The 21054-nt window shown below is 45.8% G+C and overlaps 1 protein-coding gene across 1 annotated transcript; it reads right to left on the reverse strand.

Moving 5' to 3' along the window:
• On the reverse strand, positions 1–2816 carry LOC114602567 (transcription factor HES-5-like). Its single transcript, XM_028740951.2, has 3 exons — positions 2663–2816; positions 1755–1932; positions 1–1167 (listed from the first exon to the last, which is right to left on the reverse strand). The coding sequence occupies exons 1-3, from the start codon at positions 2726–2728 to the stop codon at positions 935–937; spliced, it is 477 nt and encodes a 158-aa protein (XP_028596784.1). The 5' UTR covers positions 2729–2816; the 3' UTR covers positions 1–934.
• Positions 2817–21054: the final 18238 nt, after the last annotated feature.

The following is a 21054-nucleotide window of genomic DNA, read 5'->3' on the forward strand; positions in this document are numbered from 1 at the left end:
TACGGTTTATTTTAATTTTTATTCTTTTGCTTTCGAATGGCGTATACAAAAGGCATACACAGTATGCACTCAATATATTGATCCTGGCATCAGGATAAAAAACCCAAAAAAACATACACCACCCATGACACGGGTGGCAACATTCCCCATCCAAGAGGAAACACCATTATTTCAATGAAACAAAAAAACAAACAAACCACAATCGAGAACGAATCGTCCTTACTCTCAGAATGTATGACATTGAAAAATCAGAACCTCTCACTAGACTTTTTTCTTATTTAATAGAAAGGGAGAGAATACCGTTTCTCTAAGAAACAATCAGCAAAACATCACAGCATTTTTGTCCAAAACAGAAGACCTGAAGTTTCTATCAACCAGACAAAAATTAATAATAATCATCATCCCACCAGGAAACTAGAAATCTGGTTTCTCAGAGCAGGAAGATAGCAAAAGCCAGAAGCTTTTTACAGGCAAAGGGAGAATGATCTCCTACTGCAGGGATGGGGGACCTGTGAGCCTCCAGTTGCCAAAATGCTTAACCATTGGCTAGGCTGGCTGGGGTTTCACACCATGTAGAGGCCCTTTCAGTTCCCCATCCCTGTCCTGCTGCCACCTTTGGCAGCTTCAAGATTCTGAAAAATCTTTCTACACTTCGACAACAAACAATTTGCTGTTCAAGACATAACACCCTCCCACTTCATTATGAAGATACATGTCCCCACCCTCTTCTCCAGAGTGTGGGGATTTTGCCCATCAAAGATCGGCATTCAACAGACTACACGAGTCCAAATCATTCTGTTTCTCCCCGAGAATAAATAATTTTAAAAGGGGGGGGAAATAACATTCCCTACGAAGAAGAAGACCAGGGCTGGATGATTGGATGGAGTCCAGCCCTCCCTCTAGAAACAAAGTCCACTGGCAGCTTTTGAGCAGCCTACCAGGGCCTCCAAAGAGCATGGATGTTCTTGGAGGAAGAGTGCTTCAGCCCGGACGTTGAGTGGACGGCTTCAGGCAGAGATAACTGGTTCCTTTGGAAGTGGTTCACGAGCTTAGCCTGAGTTTCTGCGTGGACTTTGTGGCGAGACATGAACTGGAAGGCTTCCTGTAGGCATCTGGAATACCCTTCGGTGAAGTCCACCTGTGTGTCTTTATGAACAGGCCCCAACGCTACAGAAGGAAAAGGGAGAAGAAGAGAGAGATTTAATATTCATGCGCTGGCTTGGGGGAACACTTTTAAATCACATTCTCTAATGCAACTCCCTCTGGTGGTGAGTGCTGATGGGACTGCAGCCCAAATGGGGCCAATTGGGAAGGGAGAGTTTGGATGCTTGGGGAAACCCCAAGATTTGCAGAAGTGCAAACGAATCTTCACCAAAAGAATAACAGGGTTGGGGAGGCAGCCTCATGATGACTGAATATGCTCATTTAGCCAGAGAACTTTAAATATTGGCTGGGGGGAAAATGGGAAATGGAAGGGGACATGTGAAATGGCCTTTACTGGAAGAGGGCATTTGAGGGAAAGCCTATATAGCTCAGTGGTAGAGCATCTGTTTTGCATGCAGAAGGTGGCAGGCTCATTCACCAGGCAGTGTAAGTTAGATGAGCCAATGGCTTAGCTCAGTAGAAGGCAACTCCCTATGCTCATAAATGACGTTGCTCCAAAGAGTGCGAGGCAGGGATATACTGCAACATTTTGTTGCCACGCACCCCACTTGTCTCAAGTCTCTTTGAGCAGGCTCTGTCGGTCTACTCACTTTTGGTTTGCTGGCTCTGCTGCCTCAAGTAGTCCACGGTCATCTCAAGGATGTCGGCTTTCTCCAGCTTGGAGTTGGGCTGGTGCCTCTGAAACTCCTTCTCCAGCAGAAGCTTCAACTGCTCAATGCTGCTGTTAATTCGGTCGCGGCGCATTTTCTCCACCACCGGCTTTCTAAGCTGCAAAGGAGGAGGGGAGGAAAAACACAGATACATTTAGCGGAGACGTTCAAATGGAGCCCCATTCTTACTCCACAGACTTGCTAGATTCCCCAGCAGGTGGCATGCAAAAAAGTAAAATAAATACATTTTGCCATTTACAAACAGCGGCTTATTCTCCCTAGCAACTCTGAAATCAATAGTTTGGGACTAGGAGCTTACTTTTGGGAGATTTTAAATTTGTTAGCAGGTTGCTTTAAATTGTGTTTTAGAAGTAATAACTGCATTGCTTTAGTATTCGCATGTCCTTTGGAGGAAGGTTCAGGATATCAATCTGACGTTAAATAAAAACAATCTCTTCAGGGGAAGAACACGTCGAGTTTCTACTCAGGGCTAGCCTTACTCAGAGCCATAGCTGTCAACTTTTCCCTTTGCTTGCGAGGAATCCTATTCGGAAAGAGGGAATTTCCCTTTAAAAAAGGGGAAAGCTGACAGCTATGCTCAGAGCAGACTCATCAAAGCTAATAACTATTGCTAGCTTCATTAATTTCAGTGGGTCTATGAGTTACCCCAAAGAATCAGGCAGCTTTTAGTTTAAGTGCTGAGAATTCTCCATTAGAGACAGTTACTGTTCTTTTCCCAGAACTACGATTCCCAGTGTTCTCTGGGGCGAATGACGGTTAAACCCCACTTTTATCCTTAAAGCAGATGTACCCCACTAGAGCACCCCCCGACCCATCCATTTACTTACTTTATTTTTTTCTTTCGGGGTGAGCAGGCCATTTTGATCCATGAAGACAAGACTGGAAGGTGCCATCCTTTTTCCTCTCTCTCTCTTTGCCAAGCTAAGGAGGCAGATGTTGCTTAGGAGGAGATCCTTGGGCGAATACGCTGTGAGAGGTGGCTTGCTCCCGCCTTCTATTTATACCAGCCGGGCTCCCTGAGATGCTGTGGGTCTGTGCTTCCCTCGAGTTTCCCACACTCGGGAGCCAATCAGAAGGAGCCGGCGGAGACAATAGAGGAAGCAGCTCGCCTTGCATGCTCCGTTGGCAGTGAATAGCCTCAGGATAATGACCTTTTCCCAGATGAGCAGGTGGGGAGTCTGCGCTACGTGAAAGATTGGGATCAGGGATTACACACATGGGGAGCTGGGAACAGGCTGCCCCTCCACTCGCAAAGGCCACGGGACAGATTAATCACATTCCAGACCATCACAAGGTGCATCTCGCAGCCATTAGTGGGCACAGGGGTGCTGTCGGTGCATGTATGGCAAGCGATGGCAGGACAGAGCCTTCGCTTGCCTAAAGAGGGGGGAAAACACACACACACGTCCAAACGAGTGCCGTGCACAGGCCTCAGAACTGGCATGGGCAAATCTGTCCATCTCAGTTTCTCACTGCTCCAGGCTTGTTCATTCTTCCACATTTTCAGCATCAGATTATTACAGTGGTACCTCGGGGTACATGCGCTTCAGGTTACAGACTCCGCTAACCCAGAAATAGTGCTTCAGGTTAAGAACTTTGCTTCAGGATGAGAACAGAAATCGTTTTCCGGTGGCGCAGCAGGAGGCCCCATTAGCTAAAGTGGTGCTTCAGGTTAAGAACAGTTTCAGGTTAAGTACGGACCTCCGGAACGAATTAAGTGCTTAACCTGAGGTACCACTGTATTACTATTACAGTGGTACCTCGGGTTACATACGCTTCAGGTTACATACACTTCAGGTTACATACGCTTCAGGTTACAGACTCTAACCCAGAAATAGTAACTCGGGGTAAGAACTTTGCTTCAGGATGAGAACAGAAATTGTGCTCCGGTGGCGCAGCAGCAGCAGGAGGCCCCATTAGCTAAAGTGGTGCTTCAGGTTAAGAACAGTTTCAGGTTAAGAACGGACCTCTGGAACGAATTAAGTACTTAACCCGAGGTACCACTGTACTATTTGTTGCTGGCTGCTCAGCCTCAGGTCCCAGGGTAGGTGACAACAATTGAAGCACATTGTTATGCCATATTAACAACGATTTAAAACAACTTTGAAATGCAGAAATAAGGTAGGTGCTAAAAATAGGCCTCTGAAGTGTCATCTCAAGAGTGATTGCATCATAAATCGCCTCACTTGCACGTCAGTTTGAGGTTCCTCATAGGCATCTGGTTGGCAACTATGAGAACAGGACATTGGGCAGGATGTGTCCTAACATGCTCATTTTTACATGCAGTTTTGGCTCACGTGCAAATTTTCAAACATGCATTTTCCCCGCTGTAATGCATTTTGTTGTTGTTGTTTGCTTTCACTAATTCATATTTATATGTAACTACGCATGCTTCTCTCCCCCCCCCCCCCAATTAAATTTGCATTTTCAGAGAAATCATTTGGTTGGAGAACTCACCACAAACTTCAAAGCGTGTTTCAGTTTTCATGTTGTCCCAGGAAGTAGAAATGAGGTGGATTCACCTTTAAATGCAAATAGAATCAAAATTCTCCTTCAACCATACCCCATTCTCACACAAGTGATAAACTGAATGTACCTGCAATCAAAATAATCATAATCATAATCATAAATTCTGCACATAGAAAGCTAGACCATCAGGGAGAAGATGCTACTTTCTGCATGCGGTTTGTGAAAGAAAGTTTTCCATATGGAAGGTCACGTGGTCGTGAAGCTCATTCTTTGTGCCAGTCACTGACTCACAGCCTAATCTGCCTCACAGGGCTGTTGTGAGAATAAATTTAGATAGTGGGGGAGGATGTAGGCCATTTTGAGTCCCGCAATGAGATACAAAGGAAAAATGAATAATCATCAGAGACTTGTGAGCTGTAGCTTAATGATGTACACAGGGTGTGTGTGTGTGTGTGTGTGTGTGTGTGTGTGTGTGTGTTAGTTAGTTATGATTCCTGGATAACCAATAAATTTAATGGGATTAAATTACTTATCCTTATCCAAAACCAACATGATCAAGTATTCCAAAAGGACTGGAGTAAATTTATACGATATCTGAACGATTACTGTAAGGAATTAACATCCTGCTAGTGAAGTTGTCTGAAGATTTGTAACAAGAAATTATCTACCTTTCTATATTTATTTAAATTTTGAGTTATTTTGTAATTAGAATTGGAAAATGTACAAAATGCAATGATATAAAGGTTAATTTTGAAAGCCATGAGGCGGGAGGGAAGGAAGTTGATAGGCTCTAAAGCGCCAAGGAGGTAAAGTGGATTATAATGATATGAATGTATATTATTAAATGGAAAATAAATAAAAATTATATATTAACAAAAAAGAAATTACTTATCCTTACCTCCAACACAGAAACACCCCGCCTGTGAGAGAACACTGAGACTGTCATTTTTATATGTATAATAGCTTTTGCATATAATAATGAATAGCGGTAATAGCAGTAATATAACCAGGGCATTTAGAATGGTTTAGTAGCCTGGTATCAGAGTGACTATTTGAACATCACAAATAACAGCCACAACATTTATCTATAGATGTGAATTAATGCTTGCACTGGGCTGGACCAAAGACCAAGAAACTTGGTTCCCATTGAAATCAATGGAGTCCAGTATCTTGCCCTCCTGCTGCCAGTTTCATTTAGTGGACAGAGCCTAATTGCTAACAGTGCGATCCTGTGCATGTTTACTCAGCGTTAGGCCCCTTTATTTCAAGGGAGGGGGGCTTACTTTGAAATTAAGCATGCAGATCGCTGCACCAGCCCTTTCCCAACCTGGTGCTTTCCAGATGTTTTGGCCTACAACTCCCATCAGCCCCAGCCAGCCTGGTCAATGGCCGAAACATCTGCAAGGCACCAGGCTGGAGAAGACTGCACAGATTGCTCTGAATTCAAGGGTACTTAATGCTGAACTAAGTCCTGCTGAATGTCTGAGTGCAGATAATTTTAACACTCGATCACAACTATATTTATATACCGCTTAATTGCAGTAAGATTTATATACAGTTTGATTGCAAGCCTACCCAGATATTTAGAAAGCTGGTGCATGTTTTAATCTTTTTGTAATAGGCCTTCATTATTATTATTATTATTGAATGTTTTAAATTGCTGTAGTTAATTCTCTTTATCAATAATGTCACCTTTTTGCTTTACAGTGGTACTTCGGGTTAAGAACTCAATTCGTTCCGGAGGTCCGTTCTTAACCTGAAACTGTTCTTAACCTTAACTTTAGCTAATGGGGCTTCCTGCTGCTGCCGCACTGCCGGAGCACGATTTCTGTTCTTATCCTGAAACAAAGTTCTTAACCCAAGGTACTATTTCTAGGTTAGCGGAGTCTGTAACCTGAAGCGTCTGTAACCTGAAGCATATGAAACCCGAGGTACCACTGTATTTGCGTATTTTGTAAACCGCTTTGAGGTTTTCCCCAATAATGCAGTGTATAAACTTTAGGAACCAACTAAACAAGGCAAAACATCAAAGCGGTTCACAGAACAATTTCCCCCCCAACACTGCAAGTTCTTGTATGTTATTTTCAGTAACATACACACACTTCTGTATACGATTGTTTGGACAGATCACCTGACATTGCAAAATTTGGAGAAGCGCGAATTCTGAAGGAGCACTGACACTTCGGTTCAGATCTCGTTCGGGAAGGTGTGGATTGTGTAGGTTTGCCTTTAAATGCAAATGGGATTTCTCGCACTAAGCACATATGCACAAGCCTTTCCCTCCCTCGAGATCAGGTAAGGGGGGAAGGTGACCTGTCTCTCTAGCACACACTTCTTTTTCCTCCTTCTTCTCACCCCCCCCCCACCCGCCCTACACACACCCAATTGTTCCAGCCTTGAAAAGCCTTGCCACCTTTTGTTTGGAATGGCAGCTGTTGAGCTCAAAACCTTTTATGTCAAGTGGTGGGAAAGTTTATATGACCTCATCTCCCATGTACTCCTCCAAAACCACACCGAAAATCTCTCGGCACATGTGCTCTGTTTTGGAAGGGTATAATTTTTGGGGGGGGAGGGGGGTGTTTGTTAGTTTTTGGAAGACACTTCAATCTACTTATTCCTTGATCTCCCCTGCCAGGTTTACATTGCAAAAAAAAAGGGGGGGGAACCATCCTTTTCATTTAGGGTGGGGTGTGAGTAAAAAAAAAAGATGTTTGTTTGTTTGTTTGTTTGTTTGTTTGCATACCTTTCCTCCAAGGAGCTCGAGGTGGTGTATACCGTCCCGTCCCCCCTATTATTCTCACAGCAACCCTGCAAGGGGGTGTTATTGGGTTGTTGTTGTTGTTTTGGTTTTGATTATATATTTTGTGGTTTTGTGTTTCGGTTTTGTTCTGTGAACCACCATGAGACCTCTGGGTATGGGGCGGTATATTAAGAAGGAGGAGGAGGAGGAGGAGGAGGAGGAGGAGGAGGAGGAGGAAGGCTGAGAATGACTGACTCGCGCCCAACATCACCCAAGGAGCTTCATGAATGAGTGGGGATTTGAACCCATGTCTCCTGGGTCCTAGTCAGGCACTCTAACCTCTACTTCACACTGGCTCTGATGATGATAAGTGGAAGAAAAGGAGGAGGGAAGTGTGACTGTTGCTTATTTCTACAACTGCCTTTAAGGTAAAAAGGTAAAGGTACCCCTGCCCGTAGGGGGCCAGTCTTGACAGACTCTAGGGTTGTGCGCCCATCTCACTCAAGAGGCCGGGGGCCAGCACTGTCCGGAGACACTTCCGGGTCACGTGGCCAGCGTGACATCGCTGCTCTGGCAAGCCAGAGCCGCACACGGAAACGCCGTTTACCTTCCCGCTAGTAAGCGGTCCCTATTTATCTACTTGCACTTTGACGTGCTTTTGAACTGCTAGGTTGGCAGGAGCAGGGACTGAGCAACGGGAGCTCACCCTGTCACAGGGATTCGAACCGCCGACCTCTCGATCGGCAAGCCCTAGGTGCTGAGGCTTTTACCCACAGCGCCACCCGCGTCCCGCCTTTAAGGTAGGCCGGTATTATTAACCTGTTGTTCCGGCTGGGAGGCCAGAGATGGACGTCAAACTAGGAGCCATCACTGCTGTTGGTTATAGAGCAGCCTCAGTGAGTGCAGCACTTGACTCACTGCCAGGCCCGTCCCGCCCATGAGGCAAGGTGAGGCAACCACCTCAGATGGCAAGATCCACAGAGACAGCAGATCCAGCCTACAAGGAATGCATTGCCTGCTGCCGCTGGCATGGTGGCCTCCTGGCCTTCACTCCTTCCATGGCAGGGCGGGGACGCCATCTTGTACTTCACCTCAGGTGCCCAAATGTCTTGCTCACTGCCCTGAGGAGCTCACAATCAAATCCAGAGGTGCAACAAGAGGAATACGGAGAGAAGTGTAACCAGTTAGCATAGACGTTCATTTCAGTAATCCATACTTAACGTTTAAAACTAGGGATGGTTGAAGCTAGTTTGTGGTTTCTGTCACTTTCGTTTTTTCTCCGTGTTCATCCGGTATTTTTTGAAAATAAGCCACACTAAATTTTGTGCTTTTAAGTGCATTTTAAAAAATATATCTTCTCTCAGATTCTGCGTTTCGGTGTATATAGGGGTAGTAGAGGACATGAAGAGAAGATCAAACACATCCATTGTTAAGGAAATCAGCCCTGAGTGCTCACTGGAAGGACAGATCGTGAAGCTGAGGCTCCAGTACTTTGGCCACCTCATGAGAAGAGAAGACTCCCTGGAGAAGACACTGATGCTGGGAAAGATGGAGGGCACAAGGAGAAGGGGGCGACGGAGGATGAGATGGTTGGATAGTGTTTTCGAAGTTACCAGCATGAGTTTGACCAAACTGCGGGAAGTAGTGGAGGACAGAGGTGCCTGGCGTGCTCTGGTCCATGGGGTCACGAAGAGTCGGACACGACTAAACGACTAAACAACAACAAGAGGACATGGGTGGTAGTTTGGTGACCACCCCTCGTACACAGGACAGCCTGACTAGATAGTGACTGGAATGTAGTAATTCTGCGGCTTGCAGAGGTGGCTGCATTTCACTAAGTCCTAGTCAGAGTAAACCCACTGAAATTAAGGAAGCTTCATAAGGTTCCCACTGCGCTATGCATTTAAAGCATTCTGAACAAGCCTGGCTTCCCTCAAGGTATCCTGGGAACTGTAGTTTAGGGTGCAGGGAGTTGTTAGGGAACCCCTCACAGAGCTGCAATTCCCCCAGTAGTTTAATCATCAGCAATGCACAATGCCCAAACCAAGAAAGAGAGCCACCTTTCAAAATTCTCGCTTCTCTGAATTTTGCAGTCCAGTTTCCCGGCCATGGAATGTCTGCCATAATGCATATAGTAGGCTCCAGCATGCAGGAAAATCCCTCTATTCGTGAAAATGATAGACAAATCTGCATTGTATTGGGGGGAAACGGCTTGTGCCAAAAAAAATGTGTACATCAGGCAAAACTGCCTACCAAATGCATATATTAGTGCTAAATTGCTGGTGAGTTTTCATGACTTTAAAAAACAACATATTATGGTGTGGGAAGCTGAATTTAAGATTGGAGAAAGGAGGATCGCGGAGGACAGATCTGCCCATCGTGAGCGTTGGCGTGTGGCTGCTGGCGCCTTGATTGCGAAACCCCGGCGGTGGTGATAACAAGCCTTGAGAAAGCGCCGCTACAAAGTGCCCGTCCCTTCTGCAATCCCTGCCAGATGTTCCCCTCCTTTTTAAAAAGGAGATTTACCGCATAGTCAAACCTCTCCCCCCCTCAAAAAAAAGAGAGAGAGAGTTGCTGTCTTGTTGGGAGCTACTTCCCAGATGGTCTTCTGGGACTCTGCTCTTTCCCACTGAACACAATGGCGAGTCAAGGACCATGGCTAATGTGCTTGTTGTGGACAGGCACACGTCCATGGTGGAGAGGATGAATGTCATTAAGAAAATGCGTGGGAAACGCAGGAGGTTTCAAACTTCCTCTGCCCAGAGAGGAGTAAGCTCCTTAGCCATGAAGCTAGGAAGCTTGGGAGCTAGGAAGCCAGGTTTTGAGATAGGGATCAGCAGAGGACGCTGCTTTATACTGAGTCGAACCATTCGCCTCTCAGTTGCTTTTGCCCTTTCTGGTGGCAGCTGTCCAGGGTTCCAGCTCCTACCTGGAGCTGCGAAGGGGCGATCCTGAAGCTTTCTATGTGTGCTCCAGAGCTAATCTATGGTCCTTCCCTGCCATCAGGGTGGCGAATTCCTTTTTTTTTTTTTTTTGCTTCGAAATTTTTTAGTCATTTTATAACACAAATAATAAACACAAACAGAAAAGACAAACAATATGAACAAATTCTTCTCATATCCTTATTTTTCTAAACATTGTTAAGTGGGCTTCCCCAAGTCCCACCTATCTGATTTTCATTTTACTTCATCTTTAGCAGTTTACATATATCATAATTTCTAACCATTTTTTTAAAATCACACTTTTAAAAACTTCGCATTTTATCACTTACAAATAATACTATTTTAAAATACCCTATCTTCTGCTTCTAACCCTACAGCCTATATCCACTTCCAAAGCTATTCTAAGGTTTAAATATTAACATATTTTTTTTCAAATATTCCTTAAACTTCTTCCAGTCTTCTTCCACCGTCTCTTCTCTCTGGTCTCGGCGTCTCCCGGTTTGGTGGCGAATTCCAAGTCTGATCTCAGGTGACTTTAGGGAAGGCGCTATGCTTATTCCCAGAGGCCCTCTTTTTCTTTTTTGTCAGCTGACCTACAAGAACAAAATGGCGTGCTCACAGCGAAGTCCTTCACAAGAACATTGGAAGAGCCTTCTGGATCAGGCCAGCCAATGGCCCATCTAGTCCAGTATTCTGTTCTTGCAGTAGCCAACCAGGTGCTCTTGGCCGAGCAGGATCAGAGCATGCAAGCACTTTCTCTGCTTGTGATTCATGGCAACTGATCCTGTCTTTTGCTAGCTAGGGATGATGGGAGTTGTAGTCCAAAAACAGCTGGAGACCCAAGGTTGGGAAACACTGATCTAGTCCAGCCCCTTGTGATAGAGGAAAATTTCACTCAGAGTGGGGCTCAAACCCACAACCCTGAGATTACTAGCTGAGCTAATGGCTGCTGATGGCCTTAACCTCCACCAAGTTGTCTAATCCTCTTTTAAAGCCTAATGTGATTGGGAAGAGGTAATAGAAGCCTAAAAATGTAGAGTTGGAAGGGACCCTCAGGATCATCTATTCCAACCCCCCTGCAATGTAGGAATATGCAGCTGTCCAGTACAGTGGTACCTCGGGTTACATACGCCTCAGGTTACATACGCTTCAGGTTACAGACTCCGCTAACCCAGAAATAGTGCTTCAGGTTAAGAACTTTGCTTCAGGATGAGAACAGAAATCGTGCTCCGGCGGCGCGGCAGCAGCAGGAGGCCCCATTAGCTAAAGTGGTGCTTCAGGTTAAGAAGTTTCAGGTTAAGTACGGACCTCCGGAACGAATTAAGTACTTAACCCGAGGTACCACTGTCAGTGGCGTAGCGTGGGGGGTGCAGGGGGGGCCGGCCACACCGGCCGCAACATCTGGGGGTTAGGGTTAGGGGGCGCAAATCCACGGGATGGGGGCGCAAATTACTTGCCTTGCCCCGGGTGCTGACAACCCACGCTACGCCACTGACCACTGTATCCTTTTTGAGGTGAGGTGTCCAGAACTGGTACCTCGGGTTAAGAACTTAATTTGTTCTGGAGGTCTGTTCTTAACCTGAAACTGTTCTTAACCTGAGGTACCACTTTAGCTAATGGGGCCTCCCGCTGCCGCTGCGCCACCGCCGCACGATTTCTGTTCTCATCCTGAAGCAAAGTTTTTAACCTGAGGTACTACTTCCGGATTAGCAGAGTCTGTAACCTGAAGCGTCTGTAACCTGAAGCGTCTGTAACCCGAGGTACCACTGTACTATTCCAAGTGCGGTCACACCATGGATTTGTATAATGGCATTAAGATATGGGCAGATTTAGTTGTGGCTCCTTTCCTAATGATTCCCAGCGTGGAATTCGCCTTTTACATGGGCACGGGTAAATTCAACGGTAGTGCTCAGTAGAGACTGATACATTACCAGTTCAGTCTGCCCTCTGCTTACTTCTCCCCCTCCCAGTCAGTGTTAGTTGCCCTTGTACGACTCAGCAGGGGACAAAACTGGAATTTGTTGGCTCTGCCTGTCATTGCCTCTGGCGCCCCCTACTGTTGGTCTCCCTGCTTTCTGCCCCAACAGTCTCCAGTGAGCTCCAGCCAGCACTGGTAGTGGCTAAAACCAGGGCTTTTTCTCTCTTTTTTGAGCCGGAACTCAGTTCTGGCATCTCTCAGGTGGGCACCATTGCCATTATAAGAGAACAAGGGAGCCATTCATAGTAAATTCCCGGATCTCTTTTTCTAGAGAAATAGCCCTGTCTAAAACCACTTGCGACCCCAACACCTAAAACATTGTCTTCCCCAGTGTCAATCATCTTGGGCCTTGTCAGCGGAGGTCCTGTTGATGGGTGCTGGTTGCCTGGCCTTGTGTTGTTTCAGAAAGTGTAGGTTCGATATACAGTGGTACCTCGGGTTAAGTACTTAATTCATTCTGGAGGTCCGTTCTTAACCTGAAACTGTTCTTAACCTGAAGCACCACTTTAGCTAATGGGGTCTCCTGCTGCTGCCGCGCCGCCGGAGCAGGAGTTCTGTTCTCACCCTGAAGCAAAGTTCTTAACCCGAGTTACTATTTCTGGGTTAGCGGAGTCTGTAACCTGAAGCATATGTAACCCAAGGTACCACTGTATTTGACATCGAAATGTGGACTGAATTGCACTTCTTCCCCATCCCAGGCTCACAATTCTTAAAGGGAAGATGAGCTGTGAGTCATAATCGCCAGTACTTTGAAACTATTTTTGATCGCTGACTTTCTATTTCAAGAGGTACCTCCTCCGACCATGTGCATTGTGGCGGTTGCTTTTCTCTCCGCAGCAGCTGCCATGAAAACCATCGATTCTACCCAGTTCTAATTCTTATCCGAGGAGAACCAGTGGAATCAATGGGCTGGGCGAGGGTAGCCCCATTAGGTCTGCCCTGGGTGGTAGTAGGATTTAGCTGGAAACAGCCCCCGTGCTGTATTTGATGTTTATAACTTATGCCCAACCAAGTCCTACTCAGAGTAGACCCACAGGACAGTAACGGGACTCAATGTTTTTTTTTATATATATATATAAATTTTTATTGATTTTCCAAACACATAATAAGAACAAACCATACACAAAACAAAAACATACAAACATATAAACATGTATAATTTCATAGTCTTATTTTCATACACCTTACTTCCCGGACTTCCCCATACCTCCCCTTTTCTGCATCCTTGTTTTACATTTCTTCAGCAACTCCTCCAATTAACTAATTATTTCAATCACTTTCATTAAATTCTTTTTTCTTTAACTTATTAATTTCAGCTGCAATTCTCTATTTCTTAATTCCTTAACATCTTAACACTCCTCAATTTTACAACAATTTTTAAGGTAAATTTTAAATTTCTTCCAGTCTTCTTCCACTGTCTCTTTCCCCTGGTCACGGATTCTGCCGGTCATCTCTGCCAGTCCCATATAGTCAATCACCTTCGTCTGCCATTCTTCCAGAGTGGGTAGTTCTTGTGTCTTCCAATACTTTGCCAGAAGAATTCTTGCTGCTGTAGTAGCATACATAAAAAACGTCCTATCCTTCTTTGGCACCAATTGGCCGACCATGCCCAAGAGAAAAGCCTCAGGTTTTTTAGAGAAAGTCCACTTAAGGACTTTCTTGATTTCATTATAGATCATTTCCCAAAAGGCTTTGATCTTCGGGCAGGTCCACCAAAGGTGATAAAAAGTACCTTCAGTCTCATTACATTTCCAACATTTATTATTGGGCGAATGATAAATTTTTGCAAGCTTGACTGGGGTCATGTACCACCTATAAATCATTTTCATTATGTTTTCTCTTAAGGCATTACATGCTGTAAACTTAACACCGGTGGTCCATAACTGTTCCCAGTCAGCAAACATAATGTCATGGCCAATATCTTGTGCCCATTTAATCATAGCTGATTTCACCATTTCATCCTGTGTATTCCATTTCAACAGCAAGTTATACATTCTAGACAGATTCTTAGTATTGGGTTCTAACAGTTCTGTTTCTAATTTTGACCTCTCCATCTGGAAGCCTATTTTCCTGTCTGTAACGGGACTCAATGAACCATGCCCATTGGTTTCAATGGGCCTACTCTGAGTAGGACCAGCTTCAGAGACAAGCCACCGTCTCTGTTATTTGTGGCCTGTAGACCAAGCAAACAAAACTGGCGTTTAATAATAAAGATTAGCAATAATTGTCCTTGTGAAATTCCTCCTGCGGTTTTGCCTCACTGTTATTACCCTTCCAACCCCCTCCTCTTCCCCTCCTCGGCCAGTTTAATCTGATTCCCCACTCTCCCCACCCTCCTCATGCCTGACGGCCGCAGGCAGATGTGTAACTGAGGCCCTGGACTGTGAGTGTGGAGTGGATTTGAGTTTCCCACACTGCGTCCCTATTCAAGGCATTGAAGGCCTCCGTAAAAAGGAAGTGTGCCAAGCTACAAGCTGAATTAGAAATGCTGTTTGACTTTCCTTTGTGCCGGGGCGAAGGGAGCCTTGCTTTGGGTAGGCCATCTGCATAGCATTTACTGTGTGGGGCTGGGGCCATTGATCAAGAGCTGTCAAGCCGGGCTGAGACATTTTGGGAAATCCCTGCCTTTATCTCTGGAGGGCTTAACATCTGGCAGGGGATGGGAACGGCGGCAGAGGAGGAGGAAGAGAAGGAGAGCATCTGACGGTTTAACACAGGACCTTCTACAGCCCAAGGGCCACATTACCATCTAGGGAGCTTCTTGAGGGCCAGTAATTGGAGTGGGGGGAACAGGGGTGGAGACGGGCAGAGCAATGGATGCAAATTTTGCCTTTGTGCAGTAGGCTCGTTCCCGCACACGCACGGACACCCATCTCTGTCCGCCCATCTAGACATGCAAGAGGAATGATCAGAGTTGACAGCCACATTCCAGCCAGGCAGGATGCAGAGCAGGGCCAGCAAGAGGCGTGGCTTGAGAAAAGGGGTGTGGCCTGTAGAGAGTGACAAGGACCAGGTACATACCCTCCAACATTTCTCTGATGAAAATAGGGACATCCTATTTAACAACAACAACAACAACAACAACAACAACAACAACAACAACAACAACAACGTTATTACAGTGGTACCTCAGGTTACATACGCTTCAGGTTACAGACTCCGCTAACCCAGAAATAGTGCCTCAGGTTAAGAACTTTGCTTCAGGATGTGAACAGAAATCGTGCAGCGGCGGTGCAGTGGCAGCAGGAAGCCCCATTAGCTAAAGTGGTGCTTCAGGTTAAAAACAGTTTCAGGTTAAGAACAGACCTCCAGAACGAATTAAGTTCTTAACCTGAGGTACCACTGTATTTATAACCCGCACATCTGACTGGGTTGCTTCCAATATATATAAAAACATAATGAAACAATAAACATTTTAAAAAAGCTTCCCTATACAAGGCTGCCTTCAGGTGTCTTATATATCTCCTTGGCTCAGAGGTGGCATAACTCAATACCCTCCAACATTTCTCCGATGAAAATAGGGACGTTCTAAAGAAAAGTGGGACATTTTGGGATCAGACCAGAAACTGGGGGAGAGGATCTAGACACATATAAAAAGTGCTGTGAAAATGCTTTTTTTAAAAAAACGTTTTGAAAAATATATTGAATTTGCCATAGCTCACCATTGCCATCTAGTGTCCCATTTGTATAATGTACTTTACAACACACTTAAAACGTTTTATTCGCAGTTGTATTACCTGAGTCCCTGGGGCAGTTTCTGTAAATCAGGGACTGTCCCTTGAAAATAGGGACACGTGGAGGGTCTTCAGGTAGAGATGGCTACATTTGGCCCTCCATGTCTGAGGTCTTCCCCCCACCCCTGGTTTTACAGATCCTTTTATATTTTCATTTTACATATTTCATTTCATTGCAATTACATATATCACAGCCTTCTCCCAAGGAGCTCAAGGTGATGTGTGTGGTTCTCTGCCTCCTCATTTAATCTCCACAACACTGAGAGGCAGAGACGAGCCAAGGTTTCCCAACAAGGCTGCGCGAGGTTTTGAACCCTTCTCCAGCCCTAGTACCACATGCTAAGAACTGCACCACACTGGCTCTCACTGGTTCTCAGACTTCCAGTGTGATCAAGGAAACTGATCTCATGCTTGAATTCTTGAGGTTGTGGACTCTCCTTCCTTGGAGCTTTTAAAGCAGAGGTTTGATGGTTTAGCTGAGATTCCTGCAGGGGGTTGGATTAGATGACCCTTGAGGTCCCTTCCAACGCTACAATTCTATGATCTGCTGGTTTAGCAGCTCTATTTCAGTTACAAGAAACATAAACTCCAGGCCTGAGCGCTGTCGGTTCCTGCCCAAGGGAATACAGGGGATGTGCAGATGTGTTTGAATGCACGTCCTTATTTGTAAACTCTTGACCATGTGCCACTGTCCAAGAAAAGTGGGGTTCTCTTGAACCCCATGATGCGAAAAAACTTGCAACACCTGCCCCTCCTCCTTCACCGCCGTACATGCTGGGTCAGAAACCTGCTTTCAAATATAAACACACACACAGGTCTTGTGCATATAGCCCACTTAAAAACCGGGTTTTCTGGCTTCCCTCTCTTCTTCTCTCCTTACTGGAAGCCACCATCTGCTTTTCGTGGGAATCACCCTGCCTTACTGCTCGCTGAGCACGTCCACGAATTCTTCGACATCCCTCCAAGACCCACCTGTCCAGCTACACCGAAACCATCACTTCCCCCCATGATAGTTTCCCAAGACACACGTCCTTTGTTCTGGCTGCTGCATTGACTGACAGCCACACAGCCTGAGAAAGTGGAGGTAAAGAGGACATCTCTCTCTCTCTCTCTCTCTCTCTCTCTCTCTCTCTCTCTCTCACACACACACACACACACACAGAGAGAGAGAGAGAGAGAGAGGGAGGGAGGGAGGGAGGGAGGGATGCCAGCAAGTCCAAGGATGCCAGAGAGTAGCATGATGGGGGAAATCAGACAAATCAGACTTATTTATTTTAAAAAATACTTCTTATTAAATTTTACAGTTTTATCAGTCACAATTGGCATTATTTCAAATACAAAATACAATATCATTCCACAACCCACAACCCCCTGGGACTTCCCTCAACTTCCTTTTCTGGTTCGTAAGTCTAGACAAATCAGATTTAGATTATTAATACACACATTCACAGATATCATTCTTCCCAACTGCAAAATTAGGAGGTGAGTGACACCAGGATTTGCAGCCAGATGGGGTTAAGCAATGCTTCTGAATATCAGTTGCTGGAAATGTTTTTTTAAAAAGGTAAAAGACCCCTGGACAGTTAAGTCCAGTCAAAGGCGACTATGGGGTTGCGGCACTCATCTCGCTTTCAGGCCATGGGAGCCGTCGTTTGTCCACAGACAGCTTTCCGGGTCATGTGGCCAGCATGGCTAAACCACTTCGCGGTACCTATTTATCTACTTGCACTGGCATGCTCTCAAACTGCTAGGTTGGCAGGAGCTGAGGCAGAGCAAGAGGAGCTCACCCCGTCGTGGGGATTCGAACCGCTGACCTGATCAGCAAGCCCAAGAGGCCCAGTGGTTTAGACCACAGCGCCACCCACATCCCCCTTACGTAGTTGCTGGAAACCACAGGATGAGAGAGGGCTCTTGTGCTCACACCCTGCTTGCAGGTTTCCCAGAGGCACCTGGCTGGCCAGTGTGAGAACAGGATGCTGGACTAGACAGGCCATTGGCCATTCTTATCATCTTAATTCATCCCCTGCACTATCCCATAGATTTCTAGCAGGGACTAAAGGAATAAGGAAGGTGGGAAAGTTGCAGGCAGTTCCCATTGGTCAGCTAACACCAATATATCCATGTTGTCGATGATCTTAGAATCATAGAATCATAGCGTTGGAAGAGACCCTGAGGATCATCTGGTCCGAACTCCTGCAATGCAGGAATATGCTTCTGTCCCCTATGGGGATCGAACCTGCAACCTTGGCATCATCAGCACCACGCTCTAACCCACTGGAAGAAAAAGGAGGAGGAAAGTATTCTCCTATCTCCAAATGCAAACTGACCTTGTGCTTCAGAAGTCTTGCGGTTGCAGAAACATTCTATATGACTTTGCCTTGTTTGGGAATTAGTACCAACTTTGCTATGGGACGTGGGTAGTGCTGTGGGTTAAACCACGGAGCCTAGCACTTGCCGATCAGAAAGTCAGCAGTTCGAATCCCTACGATGGGGTGAGCTCCTGTTGCTCGGTCCCTGTTCCTGCCAACCTAGCAGTTCGAAAGCACATCAAGGTGCAAGTAGATAAATAGGTACCGCTCCAGCGGGAAGGTAAACGGCATTTCCATGCACCGCTCTGGTTCGCCAGAAGCGGCTTAGTCATGCTGGCCACATGACCCGGAAGCTGTACGCCGGCTCCCTCGGCCAATAAAGCGAGATGAGCGTCGCAACCCCAGAGTTGGCCACAACTGGACCTAATGGTCAGGAGTCCCTTTACCTTTACCAACTTTGCTAAATCTGAATTGTGTATAGCTCAGAGCTCTGGTTGTGCAAGCATGAAGAACATGTGAACGTAAGAAGAGGCTGCTGAATCAAGCCAATGACCCATCTAGTCCAGCATCCTGCTCTCACAGTGACCAATCAGATGTCTGTGGGAACAGGATCCAAGCATGAGAGCCCTCTCTGGTCCTGTGGTTCCCAGCAGCGTGTATTCAAAAGCACCGCTGCCTCCAAGTGTTGAGCTTGGTAGCTCCTCTCCTTCATGAATTTGTCCAATCCTCTTTTAAAGCCATCTAGGTTGGTGGCCCTCACTGCCTCCTGAGGGAGTTTAATAGTTGTAGGGGGCTGGGACCACAATTTTGCAACAGGGGGCATTTTATCTGCCCTTCAGGATATAGAGAGCTGTGCACCTTATATATCAGAGAGAGAGAGGGAGAGATTTAGCTTCAAAAGAAATTTCAAAGGCAGCAGAGAGAGATCCGGAAACGTAATTTATATGTGCATGTAAATGCTTTCTTTTTTGGTCGTTACTGGGAGGGGAGGGGGTGGAAGGGGCTTGCATGGATGGGGAGGGCTCCCCCTAATGTTGGCTCCCCCCCCCCCCCCGCTTATACCCCCAGAGCAATGTGTTCCTTTGAAACATAATTGATTCCTACCATCAGGCACCAGCCTGCTATCTCGGAGGGTCAGCTCTTTCCCACATCCAAATACATTATCCCACAGCCCCGGCCTTTTGTACAACACACTCCAGCGATTCATGTGCAAAGCAGCCGTAATCCCTGGGGCCTTTCAGAGTCAATAAACCAGGAAATAATAAATCCCTCTTGTACACCCAATAGACAGGGCTTGTGGGAATTTCTGCGAGTTAGAGGAAAGGGCGGGGCAGAGACGCACGCAGGGTGGGTGGAGGGGAGAATGAATGGCCCCGAGAGGTGCATTTAAACAGAAGCTTCCCACCCTCTTTTTCCTTGTTCAGGGCTTTGCTGCTAAGCCAGAAGTGTGGGAGACACACACCTTCAAAGCCTCATCGGCCCTCCGGCAAGGGCTGTGGGTTGCACCCAACGCTTGACCCTACGCTGAGCAGAATCTCCATTGAATCTCCTTCCGTGGAGGTTCTTTTAAGCAGAGGTTGGAAGGCCTTCTGTCATGGGAGCTTGAGCTGAGATGCCTGCATTGCAGGGGGTTGGACTAGATGACCATTGGGGTTCCCTTTCAATTCTATGATTCTATGATTCTATGAAATAGACATGAGTAACTTAGCTCCACTGATTTATATGGATTTTCTTTGCACACGGTAGAATCCAGTGTGTCACACAGTAAGTGTGAATGGAGAAATGGTGAATGGAGAGCATTAATTAGGGACGTGGTCCATTTTATAGATGATGATGATGATAGATGATAGATAGATAGATAGATGATAGATGATAGATAGATAGATAGATAGATAGATAGATAGATAGATAGATAGATAGATGATAGATAGATGATAGATGATAGATGATAGATAGATAGATAGATAGATAGATAGATAGATAGATAGATAGATAGATATAGATAGATGATAGATGATAGATGATAGATAGATAGATAGATAGATAGATAGATAGATAGATAGATAGATGATAGATAGATAGATGATAGATAGATAGATAGATAGATAGATAGATGAGAGAGAGAGAGAGAGAGAGAGAGAGAGAGATATGATGGATTTGATATGGTTGTAGCCAATTAAATTCTACTCAGATCAGACCCGTTGAAATTAACAAACCTAAGTTAGCCATGCCCATTAGCAACAATAGCTCTACTCTGGTGTAGGATTCCTTTCAGCTGTAACACATAGTTTTTTTGGATCACTGAGGGGGCCTTGCAAGGCAGCCAGTTCAAGCTCAAGGAAAGAAATCAAATTTGTCACTTTTGATTCTTCTCGGTTTCTCGTTTCCCTACCCTTATTCAGTTCTCCACATTTCTACATTAAGATTGCATTTTTTTAAAAGTCTTCATGAAAATGTCATACGCTCATAGAAGTGTAGAGTTGGAAGGAATTCCAGGAGTCACCTAGTCCATCTCCCTGCAATGAAGGAACCACAGCTAAAGAATCCCTGATAGGTGACCATCCAACCTTCCTCCACTGAAGGGGAGCCCACCACCTTCTGAAGGAGTCCACTGTCAAACAATCTTACCCTCCGAAAACTCTTCCGAATTTTTGGTCAGAATCACCTTTCTTGTAATAGAAATCCACTGGTTCGGGTCCTACCCCCCTGGAGCAGCAGAATACAATTCTTGCTGCTGCATCTTCCAAGGGACAGCCCTTCAAGACCTCATGGAGGACATGAGGAACCACCACCCCTGACAAGGCCTTGCTGTCCCTTGTTGCCACCCTCCAAACTTCACTCAGAGGCTGAACCTGGAGAAGGGCCTCCAAGGAAAACATCTAAGGGTCCTGGCAAGTTTACCCCGGGAGATACATTTTAGGAGATATTGCAGTCCTCCTGAGACACAAAGAGCTTGATGGGTCAAGATATTAGAAGAGCCTACTGGAGAAGACCCATCTAGGCCAGAATCCTGTTCTCACAGTGGCCAACCAGATGCCCTGCACCCT

Source organism: Podarcis muralis, chromosome 7, assembly GCF_964188315.1.
Source record: "Podarcis muralis chromosome 7, rPodMur119.hap1.1, whole genome shotgun sequence".
Taxonomy (NCBI): domain Eukaryota; kingdom Metazoa; phylum Chordata; class Lepidosauria; order Squamata; family Lacertidae; genus Podarcis; species Podarcis muralis.